This window comes from Acanthochromis polyacanthus, chromosome 21 (assembly GCF_021347895.1).
Source record: "Acanthochromis polyacanthus isolate Apoly-LR-REF ecotype Palm Island chromosome 21, KAUST_Apoly_ChrSc, whole genome shotgun sequence".
NCBI classification, from domain to species: Eukaryota; Metazoa; Chordata; class Actinopteri; family Pomacentridae; genus Acanthochromis; species Acanthochromis polyacanthus.
Genome location: NC_067133.1, coordinates 30,967,696 through 30,980,102, shown reverse-complemented (window position 1 = coordinate 30,980,102; position 12,407 = coordinate 30,967,696). Strand labels below are relative to the sequence as shown.

The following is a 12,407-nucleotide window of genomic DNA, read 5'->3' as shown; positions in this document are numbered from 1 at the left end:
TTTAGAACAGCTTCTGGATTACAGTTTGCTGTTTGTTCCTTAAATACCTGCATCTGGTTCTGAACTCGCTGATTCACATCCTTACCAGTTAACACATCAAACCCTCTTTCTGCCCACGCGGCTTTGGCTGTGCAACGTTTCATTTATTCTGTTCCACTGATTTATTCTACGTTCAGTGAAGATCCCAGGTGTCAGGATGGTGAAATAGACCACCGGCTGTTTATCTGCTCATCAGCACGCTGAAATCTCTCATGGAGTCCTCAGAGGAGACTGAAAAGCTCATCTGGAGCCAAATAGTTCCAAATAATGCTTCAAACGGGGACGTGAATGTCAAACACATTTAGTTCTGTTGGTTATCGTCGCTAAATGGGCACCAAGAGGAGGAGGTTCGACAGCTCCTCTCAGGCCTCCTCTCTGATTGAACTCCATCAGCGTCACAAAAGCTCATCCCAAAGCAATTTAATAAAAAGGCAACAGCTTGCTGGCCCCATTGGAGGGAGTGAATCATCTCGTTAGCTCATCTTTCCCCCACCGGCCTCCCGTGGATCAGCAGTCAGCCGCCCGCCAACCCAGCATCTGACACCAGACCAACCCCCCCCCACACACACACACACACACACATGTTTGTTTTTCTATACCGGTGGGGACTTACCATTGACTCCCATTCATATCTAACTCCTAACCCTAACCTTAACCCTCACCAAATCAATGCCTAACCCTAAACAAACATTTTTGCACTTTTACATTTTTTATTAACAACAATATGGCCAAGAAAACGGTGTTGCCACCCGTGGGGACCTCATTTTAGGTCCCCACCGTAAGACAAGTCCCCACCTTTATAGCAAATAGTCAGGTCAAAGTCCCCACCTGTATAGCAGAAACAAGTACACACACACACACACACACACACACACACACACACACACACACACACACACACACACACACACACACACACACACACACACACACACACACACACACACACACACACACACACACACACACACACACACACACACACACACACACACACACACACACACACACGACAGGTTTTTAAACACGAAATCACACAGCGATGGATAAATCTGCTCGGCATGGCAAACAGCTGATTGTACATAATTCATGAACAGCGTGCGTGAATCATACATGCACAAAAACACCAGCAGATCATTATCAGGTTTGGATGTCAGTGGCACACCTGCTGTGTTTGTCCAACATGTGAAGTTCTTCCATGGAGAGGGGGGCGAGGTTCTGGACAAACACAACAGATGCTCCTCTGTCGCTGGTCCTTCCTGTTCTTCACTGGGTTTGACCTAACTTTATCTGGAGGTTGGTCTTGAAGATCACTAGAAGATCTCTGGTTCACGTCCCAGCCTGGTTCTGGTCTTTCTGTGTCTCCATGTTCTCCCTGCTGGGCTCTTCAGGTTCTCCAGCTTCCTCCCACAGTCCAAAGACCTGCTGAGGTTAACTGGTGGTTCTAACCTGTCTCTAGGTGTGAATGTGAGTCTGGTTGTCTGATGGACGGTTACCTGTCCAGGTGAACCTTCACTCTGAGGTGTCTGGGATAGACTCCACCCCCCGTGACCCTAATGAGGATTAAATGATGTTTAGATAATAGATGGATGGTTTGTCTTTGCTCCCCTCTTTAATCTCTAGTTTCTACTGATTAATCTGATCTTTCTCTCAGTCTCTGATGTTTCCAGCTTGATTATTCTAGATTAAAAATCTGAATGAGTCCAAAAGGAGAACAGTCAGCTGGCTGCAGAGAACTCCAAGGTAATAATATCGGAGAACACTGAGTCCATCTACAGAAGTCTGCTGAGGTTTATTCTAGCATAACTATCAGCTCCATGTCTGCTGACCTGCAGGTAGAAGGAGAGTGTGGTCACTTTATCCTGAACCAGGTGAGCTGATTGTGCTGTTTCCTGTCAGTCCAGGCACATTTCTGCAGGTATCGCTGTTATTTCCTCTCCTCCTGTCCAGTGTTTGCTGCGTTGTCATCTTTTCTTTCAATCCAGCCGGTGGAGGTCGACAGACTGAGGGTGGTTTTTGGTTTTATTGGATTTTTCTTATGCTGTTAGAAGACGTTTTCTCTCCACGTTGCTGTTGTTCAGAAGGTCGTTGTTGGGTTTACTGAGGGATGTTAGGATCTGCTGCTGTATAATGAAACTATAACTGATGATCACTGATGCTGCTGAGGAAGAACTTCACATCTGTAATCCTCTCAGTGAGGTCGTGGAGAGCAACAGGAGGCAATGCCAAAAAGTCATTTCTTATCATGGGGGAAAAAATTTAAATATTTCATTTCCACCTTCCAAATTTGCAATTTGCAGCTGCAACAATATGAAGATCCACTCTGAGGAGGGATGGATGACTTTGCCCTGGAATAAACCAACAACACAAACATGATGAAACGGTTTAATAACTGTTTATCATCTGTGCTCAGCCGAAACATGAAGTCAGAAATTAGAAATAGAGACTAAGTTAAATGAGCTGTAATCCAGGAATGCCATCTGGTGGTTGTTCTCTTTCAGACATCTGATACCATCCTGGTTCTTTAAATGGTGATAATTTATCATTTCTGAATTTTTATGACATATAATGCAGTAGTACAGGGACAATAAATCAGTAAAATACTGCAGTACTTTAATCTACAGTTGCAAGAAAAAATATGTGAACCCTTTGGGATTACATGGATTTCTGCATACATTGGTCATAAAATATGTTCTGATCTTCATCTAAGTCATATAACTAGACAAACACAGTCTGCTAAAATAGTACAGCACAAAAAATGTAGAGGTTTTCATGTTTTTATTGAATACAACAGGTAAACATTCAAAGTGCAGGGTGGAAAAAGTATGTGAACCTTTAAATTTAAGAACTGGTTGACCCTCCTTTGGCAGCAATAACCTCAACCAAACGCTTCCTGTAGTTGCAGATCAGACCTGCACAACGATCAGGAGGAATTTTAGACCATTCCTCTGAACAAAACTGTTTCAGTTCAGCAATGGTCTTTGGCTGTCTGGTGTGAATTGCTCTCTTGAGGTCATGCCACAGCATCTCAATGGGGTTGAGGTCAGGACTCTGGCTGGGCCACTCCAGAATGCCGATGTTCTGTTGAAGCCATTCTGTTGTTGTTTTACTTTTATGTTTTGGGTCGTTGTCCTGTTGCATCACCATCCTCTCTTGAGTTTCAGTTGGCGGACAGATGGTCTGAGGTTTTCCTGCAAAATGTCTTCATTTTTCTGTCGATGACAGCAATCCGTCCAGGCCCTGAGGCAGCAAAGCACCCCCAAACCATGATGCTTCCTCCACTATATTTCACAGTTGGGATGATGTTTTTATGTTGCTGTGCTGTGCCTTCTTTTCTCCACACATACCGTTGTGTGTTTTTTCCAAACAATTCAATTTTGGTCTCATCTGTCCACAGAATATTTTGCCAGTAGTGCTGTGGAACATCTCGGTGCTCTTTTGCAAACTTCAAGCGTGCAGCAATGTTTCTCTTGGACAGCAATGGCTTCCTCCGTGGTGTCCTCCCATGGATTCCATTCTTGTTAAGTGTTTTTCTTATGGTAGATACATCAACAATAATCTTAGCATGTGCCAGAGGTTTCTGTAGGTCTTCAGATGACACTCTAGGAATTCTTCTTCACCTCATTTACGATTCTGCGCTGTGCTCTGGCAGTCATCTTAACAGGACGACCACATCCAGCGAGAGTTGCAACAGTGCTGAACTTTCTCCATTTGTAGACAATCTGTCTTAGCATTGGCACATAGACAGCAAGGCTTTTGGTGATACTTTTGTAACCCTTTCCAGCTTTATACAAATCAACAATTCTTGATCGAAGATCTTCTGAGAGCTCCTTTGTGTGAAGCATGGTTCACATCAGGCAATACTACAATAATACAGAAATTCTAAACTGGTGGGTGTCTTTTATAGAGCAGGACAACTTTAATCAACACATTCCGCCTCATCACATTGATTGGAGTCCAGGTTGGTTCACACCTGGCTCCAATCAGCTCTTGAAGAAGTAATTGGCCTAGGGGTTCACATACTTTTTCCACCCTGCACTTTGAATGTTTACCTGTTGTATTCAATAAAAACATGAAAACCTATACATTTTTTGTGCTGTACTATTTTAGCAGACTGTGTTTGTCTAGTTATATGACTTAGATGAAGATCAGAACATATTTTATGACCAATGTATGCAGAAATCCATGTAATCCCAAAGGGTTCACATACTTTTTCTTGCAACTGTAACTGCAGTAAATCTGCTTCTGATATTAATTTACATTAAAATTATACAAGTGTTGAATCAGCCATGTCTTCTTCCAACAGCTCACAGCTCTCAGTGTTCTAATGGATCGATGTGTGGCTCAGTAAGACGAACCTTTCTGAAGCTCCTCAGATGAAACACCGTTGAGAAGAAGGTCCTGGTCTGGTGGGACTCCACTAACCTGGCAATAGCCAGGTTAATAATTGTGTAGTACTTGATAGTACTCCGCAATATCAATCTGGGACCGCTCCATGTAAATCCGTTCGGAGGAAAGAGGCACGGATTGGACAATGCAACAGTATGTCCCGCCTCTGACAGGTTTGGTTTTAGCCAATCGCGGCAAACTTTAATATGTGGTCATCGGGTTGCGCGCAGGTGCTATGGTGTGGTCAAAGTAAAACTGACTTAATAGCAGCATCTACACGATCGCAGTGTTTCCCCTCCTATGTGACCGACGAGGCGGGCCGCCTCGCTGGTATAGGCCACCGCCTCACTACAATTTTGCCGAAATTGCCGCCTCACTGGTCCGCGCCCAAAAAAAACAAACGGAAAGCACCAAGCCACCGGAGCTGTCATTTTTAACTGTGCGGTCCCCCGGCCGCTCTCCCCCGGTCTGCCCCGCTAGCTGGTTGGCTAACACCTGCCGCCGCTCGTCTGCCCGGCACAAACCACTCACACACAAACCACTCACCCCCCCCCCCCCGTTGGCCCTTGCCTACACTCCACCACCTCACAGCCATTTCAACCCAGGGGAAACACTGCGATCGTTGTCCTCCGTTGCTATGTTTGTTTTGATCTATTGGCGCTTGGTGTTGTCGTCACACCCGGATATCCAGCACATTATCCCCCCCCACACACGAATACTGCTGCGTGATTGGCCCGAACTAACTTGGTGCTGTACGAAAAGTGAAGGCAGGAGCGGAGCAAGATGGTTTCTTGAGAGATTTGTGAACTTACAAATATCGCAAGAAATCAACTTGCTGGCAAGGTTAGGACTCCACAGATGTTCTAATTTTCCATGTTCACACCATTAGTGGGTCATCAGACATATTCCTAATATGTATTCATGGCTTTAAATTCCTGATCCACCATCCATCCATCCATCATCCATCCATCCACCATCCACCATCCAGTCATCATCCATCATCCATACATCCATCATCCATACATCCATCCATCATCCATCCATCCACCCATCCACCCATCCATCCATCCATCTATCTATCTATCTATCTATCTATCATCCATGATATAGAGATTTGGCAAACAAAAACTAAATAAAAATGTAACATCCAAATATTCAGTGTCAGAGTGTGTGGCCATTCAGCATCATGATTTACTACTTACTGCTACTCGTACTACTATTAATAACAATACTAATAGTACTACTACTACTAATAATAATAATAATACCAATAGTACTACTATTACTAATAATGCTAATAGTACTACTATCACTAATAATAATATTAATAATACTACTAGTAGTAATAATATTAATATGAACTAACACGGTTCATACTATTAGTTGTAAGTCAGTACTCGTAGTGGCATCGGAAGCAGTAACCCAGCCACACAGGTAGCACTGCCCAGTAAGAACTACACTTCGATGCGTAACGGACTACAAAATGACGTCAGCTTCCTGGAGGGAACCACGTGACCATTGCGGCCGGCTGGGGGCGGAGTCAGACGTCAGGCTTCGTTGAGCTCCGCATCCCGGTTTGTTCGGTGTACCGGAGAAGGTTTGTTCTGCTTCTGTCTTCTCTGACTTCAGCGACATCAAACCGAACCTGGACGTGAATAAACGCGTCCCTTCGCACTGGAACTAATCGTTACCGGGGATTATTCCTCCGTTTGTTCTTTGTACGTGGCTAGCTGTAGCTAACTGAGCTAGCCGGTAAAGTTAGCTGTTAGTCTGAATATAAGTTGGAGCATCTCTTCTGATGTCCTCTAAAGCTGGAGACAGGTGGTTTTCTGGTTAGAGGAGGGGCTGGATGGCCTTAAATGACTTTAATAAGGTGCTTCTGTTTGTTCTAGCTGCTCTGTGGCTGCTGGTAAACACCAGAAGGCCTGCTCTGATGTCAGCCTTTTGTGTTGAAGGCTTCTGTTCTGTCCTTTTAGCTCCTCTGTCCTCCAAACATCCACCAGAGCTCTCTCCAGCTGAGAGGAATCTGCTGTCTTTTAGGTGAGGGTTAATGTGAACTATCTGGATCGTGTTCTGTCTTTTATTTCACTGAGTTTCCTCCACGGGTCAGTTTAAACATCAGCAGGTTTCATACACTTAGTTAGTGATTATTAACAGTTTTAATATGGTGATTGTGGTTTTTAGTGCATTAAATTATGGTCTGTGGTTTTTCCTCCTTACTCAGGAAAAGTTGTCTTTAATAATCCAATGTGTAATCTAGACTTCCATTGAAAGGTTTGGGGTCATTTGTCACGAGTCTGTCAAAGAGGTTGAAGAGAGGAAAGTTTGGGTGAGAAGAAGGTTCTCAATCTGGGGTTTGGGACATCAGAGGGGTCAAAGGAAAAGTCTGAGGGGTAATCTGCAGTAGATGAGGTGTATGGATGGATTAGTCGGCTGGTCAGCCCCAGGTTTGGTGGAAATATCTCAACAACAGGATGAATTTCTGCTGAATGCCACTTAGAGATGAATCCTGCTGATTCTGGTGTCCTCCTACATGTTTATAGGACAGTTTGGCTTCAACTGAAACACCTCAAGAACCTTTGGAGGTTTTTCTTCTGTCCTTCAAGATGAGTTTAATTAGGAAACGCTAGTAGACTGTAGATTCTTGGTAAAGTAGATGTACAGTCTGCATATGTACACTACCGTCCAAAAGTCTGGGCTCATCCAGATAATTCCATGTTTTCCAGTAAAACTCCCTCTTTTATCCATGTGCTAACATAACTGAACAAGGGTTTTCTAATCATCAATGAGCCTTTCAGCACCATTAGCTAACACAATGTAGCATTAGAACACAGGAGTGATGGTTGCTGGAAATGTTCCTCTGTACCCCTATGGAGATATTCCATTAAGAATCAGCTGTTTACAGCTACAATAGTCATTTAGCACATTAACTATGTCTACACTGGATTTATCATTCATTTAATGCTATCTTCTTTGAAAAAAATGATTTTCTTTAAAAATAAGGTCATTTCTAAGTGATTTTAAACTGCTGAACGTCGTGTTTGTGTGTTTTTAGGCTTTATCAGTTTTATGGTTCTCTCATTTACGCCAGTCAGCAGTTTTAAAGTCAATACTCAACTTATTGACTAATATTGATAAATTATACTCATACAAGCTACTATTGGTGCTACTGTTTGAGCTGAACTATTCCAGCGTTTAGAGGTAATGTGATGACAGTTAAATATGACAGATCTAAACTAACTCTGTGCTGCTCCTTTCAGGCTTCTACTGATTTCAAAGATCTGCTACCGTCAGCGGATCAGATGGAGGCAGCAGCTAATGGAGGAGGACTGGTGCATGATGGGAAGGAGGACGCCCTCAGGTGAAGCTCTGCTACTGTGGTGTTCCTGTTTGACACTGAAATGAGAAACTAATCAGGAGCTTCTGGTTCCATCAAACACGTTTATTTCTTTCTTTATTTCTCCTCAGTCCAGAGGATCTGTCTGAGATGTTGGCAGCAGGAACCAAAGAGATCCATGAAAAGGCCGAGAACACTCAGTTTGTGAAAGATTTCCTGAGAGGACGGATCCGTAAAGAGCTGTTCAAGGTCTGTCTGAAGGAGTCACACTGATGGGAGAAAGATCTTCTTGACAGCATGTTTTTATTATTTATATCGATGATATGAGCAGAATGAGCGACTAACGGACTGTTCTCCAACACAAATACTGAGAAATTTAAGCATTTAATTAAACTTAGAGCTGCACAGATAATATTCAGACCAAACAACAAGTTCCTCCACGAGAAGAAACAGAAACGAGCTTAGCTGGAACTAAGAACGGAGATGAAGTTTATCAGTGTGTGAACATTCTGGATGATGATCTAAAAATGAGTCCGACTATAAAACTATTTAAAATGTTATTAATAATGGGATATAAAGAAATCAGGTTTGATGTGAACATGTCGCTGTTTTCAGACGGTATTTAAAGCTGTGGATTTGGTTCTTTTTTTATGTGTTTATTTTCTTTTTTTTTGGTTTTATGGTACCGGGACATGTCTGAATAAATTCTATAAATAAATGTTTACCTGCAAACAAACAGAGGCAACAGAGCAGGAAGGACAGAAGATCCAGCAGCAGACAGCACGTTTCTGCTCCACTAACAGTTCCTCTGTCCTCCTCAGAGGGGCGCTGTGGCGCTCTACTACACCTACTCAGCCATGGAGGAGGAGATCGAGAGGAACAAGGACCACCCCCACTTTGCTCCTCTGTACTTTCCTGCAGAGCTTCACCGACATGAAGCTCTGGCCCGGGACCTCCAGTACTTCTACGGTCCGGACTGGCAGAGCCAGGTGAGCTGCTCCCAGGCCACCCAGCACTACGTGGACCGCATCCACCAGGTGGGGCAGGAGGACCCGGTCCTGCTGGTGGCCCACGCCTACACCCGCTACATGGGGGACCTGTCTGGAGGCCAGGTTCTGAAGAAGGTGGCTCAGAGGGCCTTGAAGCTGCCGCCCACCGGAGAGGGCCTGGAGTTCTACCAGTTCGATGCCATCCACAGCGCCAAAGCCTTCAAGCAGCTCTACCGCAGCCGCATGAACGAGCTGGACCTGGACCTGCACACCAAGAAGAGGCTGGTGGACGAAGCCGTCAAGGCCTTCCTCTTCAACATGGAGGTGCAGCAGCTTTCACTGTGTTCAGATCAGTCACCGGATTTAAGGAATGAAGGTTCAGAAGTAGCAGACCAGACTGGTCCAGCTCAGAGTTCTGATCAATATTATCAGGATTAGTCACAATCAATACACCTGCTAGCTAATCAATAATCTGAGATGATCCAGGATCAATAATCAGACCTCTGCAGTCAGTCCACATGGCAGGTTAGATCTCTGTATCAGTGTGGATAATGAGACTGTACCAGACTGTACCTGCTGCTGACAATAACAATAATGATAGTAATAATATTATTAAAGTGCTTTCTATGATCCCAGATCAGTTTGTGCAATCAGTCTGACTGTAAACTCTGTTTTTCTGGCAGGTGTTTGACGAGTTAGAAGAAATTGGAAAATCCATCCAGGAGGAGGTTCTAGATGCTGGGATGGAGGTTCATGGAGGGATGGGAGGAGACATCAGCAAATGTCCTTATTATGCTGCCAAGATGGGTGAGGATGGATGGATGGATGGATGGATGGATGGGTAGGTGGATAGATGGAATGATGTATAGATGATGGATGGATGGATGGATGTACAGATGATGGATGGATGGATGGATGGGTAGGTAGATGGATGGATGGATAGATGGATGGATGGGTAGGTGGATAGATGGAATGATGTATAGATGATGGATGGATGGATGGATGTACAGATGATGGATGGATGGATGGATGGGTAGGTAGATGGATGGATGGATAGATGGATGGATGGGTAGGTGGATAGATGGAATGATGTATAGATGATGGATGGATGGATGGATGTACAGATGATGGATGGATAGATGGATGGTGACCCGTGTGGTTTGATCATACGTGATGGTGCTGTTCTGGTTTTCTTTCTGCTATCTCAGCGGCTTCAGGTGGGACGGCGTACTTCTGTCAGCTGGCCATGGCCGTCCTCCGACACCCCACCGGACAGGTGCTGTTTGCTACCTGGTTTGCTGCCTTGGCTGGATTGGCTGCCTGGTACCTGATGTGAGGACAGGAAGGAGAGCCGTCAGAGGTTCATACAAACGTTCTGTTTCCTGGTGAGGGAGACCCATAGGAGATAAACTGTTGTTATTCCAGATAAATGATGTGTAGGACCATCTGGACGTCCATCCATCCATCCGTCCATCCATCCAGCTACACTTATGTCCTTCATAGTTTTTATTTTTCTACCTCCTCCCAGTGTTTCTGATTCATCCACATCTACCGTCACTGTTTCTGATTCTCTGATTGAAGCGACATTTTCACCAGTTTTAGTCAACTTTTATTGAATCTGACAGTACGGTGGTGTTTTAGTGCAGTCTGGTTTTGGACTACAGCTAAGTTAATGGAGTTTTTCATTATTATTATAGTTTCATGCTGAGCTCAGCAGGGTTTTGCTGGACAGACTGCTGTTGATTTCTACACTGAATGCTCAGCTGTTAGACACTTATTTAGTATTATTAACATTATTTCTATGCATATTTCCAAACCACATAAACTTCAATGCTGATTGGATTTAAACATTTACAGCTGATGAGGCATAAAGAGATAAAAGTTTAACATTACGATGCATTTAATTAGTAAATAACTGAATTAAGAGGAGCTTCATAACTTCCAGCACAACAAGACATTTAACTCTCAATGAAACGTCTAAAGTAATAAAATCATAAAAGTGTTGAGGTGTGACCACCGGACGGGTAAACGTTTGAGATTAAAACAGGCACAAAAGTAGAAAAGCGCTCAGAAAGCAGGACTCCTCCAAGGCTGCTCATCGTTGGATCATTTCTGACGGATAAGTCCTGAGCCATGGATTTGTAGTAGGACCACAAGGATCCACATTTGTCCAAAACTATTAGAAATTTGTCCAGAACTTATTCAAAAAAGTCCTCTATTCCTGTTAACAAGCTGTCCAAAATGAGTTAAACATCTGGGCTGGCTTAGAAGGGTTCCAGAAATGACTAAAACAATAAAAACACCTCAGAAAAGTGTGTCCTAAAATGTTGTTAAAATTAGTCAAAAATCACCCTGAAATGACTAGAAATTACTCACAGTTGTCCAGAACCTGAAAAAAATCCTCATAAACTGCTGAAAATCTGTCCACAGTGAGTTAATCATCTGGAATGGCTGAAGGATTAAAAAATACTAAAAATGGGTCCAAAATGACTTTAAAATGTCTTCAAACTATCAAAATTTCTTCAAAAGTAGGAATTATTCACAGCTGCAGTTTGTCACATCCACCGCGTTCCTTGGGAGAATAATTCGTGCAATCTGCATAATATCCACTGGACTTTATTCATTTAATGATTAAGCTCATGTCTGTGGAGATCCTCGGTCATCGTAGTAATCAGAAGTCCAGCTGCTTTCTACTGAAGCTCCTATGGCTGAGAAAAGTCCGTGGACGCTGCGTTCCTTGGCTTCTAAACTGTAAAAAAACTGCAGAGAAATGAATGGTGACGCGAACAGGAACCTGCAGTGAGTTAGAAAACCTGTTTAATCTGAACAGTTTATTTCCACATTTAGGTTTGTAGTTCAGTAAAACTTTGAATTAATAATCTAATAACTGTGATGAGAGACAGGAGGTTTATTTTGGAAATATAAACTGTCTTCTTGTATTCTTACATGTCATGATTCATACGTGATCCTCTGAACACGGCTGACTGGAATCAGCAGTGAAGAATATTTAATCTCTCCTGATGCATGCTCGCCTCCACTATCCTGCTCCTCAATCTGTGATCGTGCACCTTGTTTAAAAACTGCCTGTTGGTTTGACGATGCAGTGATTGATTAGTTCTGCCTGCTGGAGCCTACATTAGGACAGAGTTACCAGAAGTAGAAGCTCATGAAGGTTACAGATGTGATCCATCTATAGAGGAGATCATCAGATACTGCACATCCCAGTAGACACGTTCAGTTTTATCAGTTTGAGGAGGAATATTTCTCCTGGATGCAGTGTTTAACGGTTGAACTTAGTATTTGTCCTGATTGAGTCTGTTCTCTAATGAAGCTTCAGGACCAGGGTTAGAACAGCAGCTGGTTATCACACAGGTGTTTCAGTGAGTCACATTAATGCAGAGACTAATCAGGGTTCATTCACTCTGGAGTTTCTGTTGTTTTTACATTTGTATCATAAGGTGTGATGTAAGAAAGCTTCAGTGTTTTTAGACAGACTTTAATCTCAGGAGGCCATAAATCAGATGGAGCTCGACTGGTTCATGTTGGTTCTGAATGAAATCTATGAAATATAAATCCTTCTGTCTGTACAGAGCTTTATTAGTGACGAAACAATTAAACCACTTTCCAAACTTCTGCTGCAGTCTGGATGTTTT

The 12,407-nt window shown here is 43.3% G+C and overlaps 1 protein-coding gene across 2 annotated transcripts; it reads left to right on the top strand.

The window, feature by feature from the left end:
- Positions 1–5,905: 5,905 nt before the first annotated feature.
- On the top strand, positions 5,906–12,387 carry hmox2b (heme oxygenase 2b). 2 transcript variants are annotated; one of them, XM_022195346.2, is made up of 6 exons: positions 5,906–6,025; positions 7,689–7,789; positions 7,897–8,014; positions 8,587–9,078; positions 9,438–9,561; positions 9,963–12,387. In XM_022195346.2, the coding sequence occupies exons 2-6, from the start codon at positions 7,731–7,733 to the stop codon at positions 10,088–10,090; spliced, it is 921 nt and encodes a 306-aa protein (XP_022051038.1). In that variant the 5' UTR covers positions 5,906–6,025; positions 7,689–7,730; the 3' UTR covers positions 10,091–12,387. The 2 variants fall into 2 exon arrangements, with proteins under 2 accessions (XP_022051038.1, XP_022051039.1); XM_022195347.2 differs by lacking the exon at positions 5,906–6,025 and adding an exon at positions 6,354–6,468.
- The last annotated feature ends 20 nt before the right edge of the window (positions 12,388–12,407 follow it).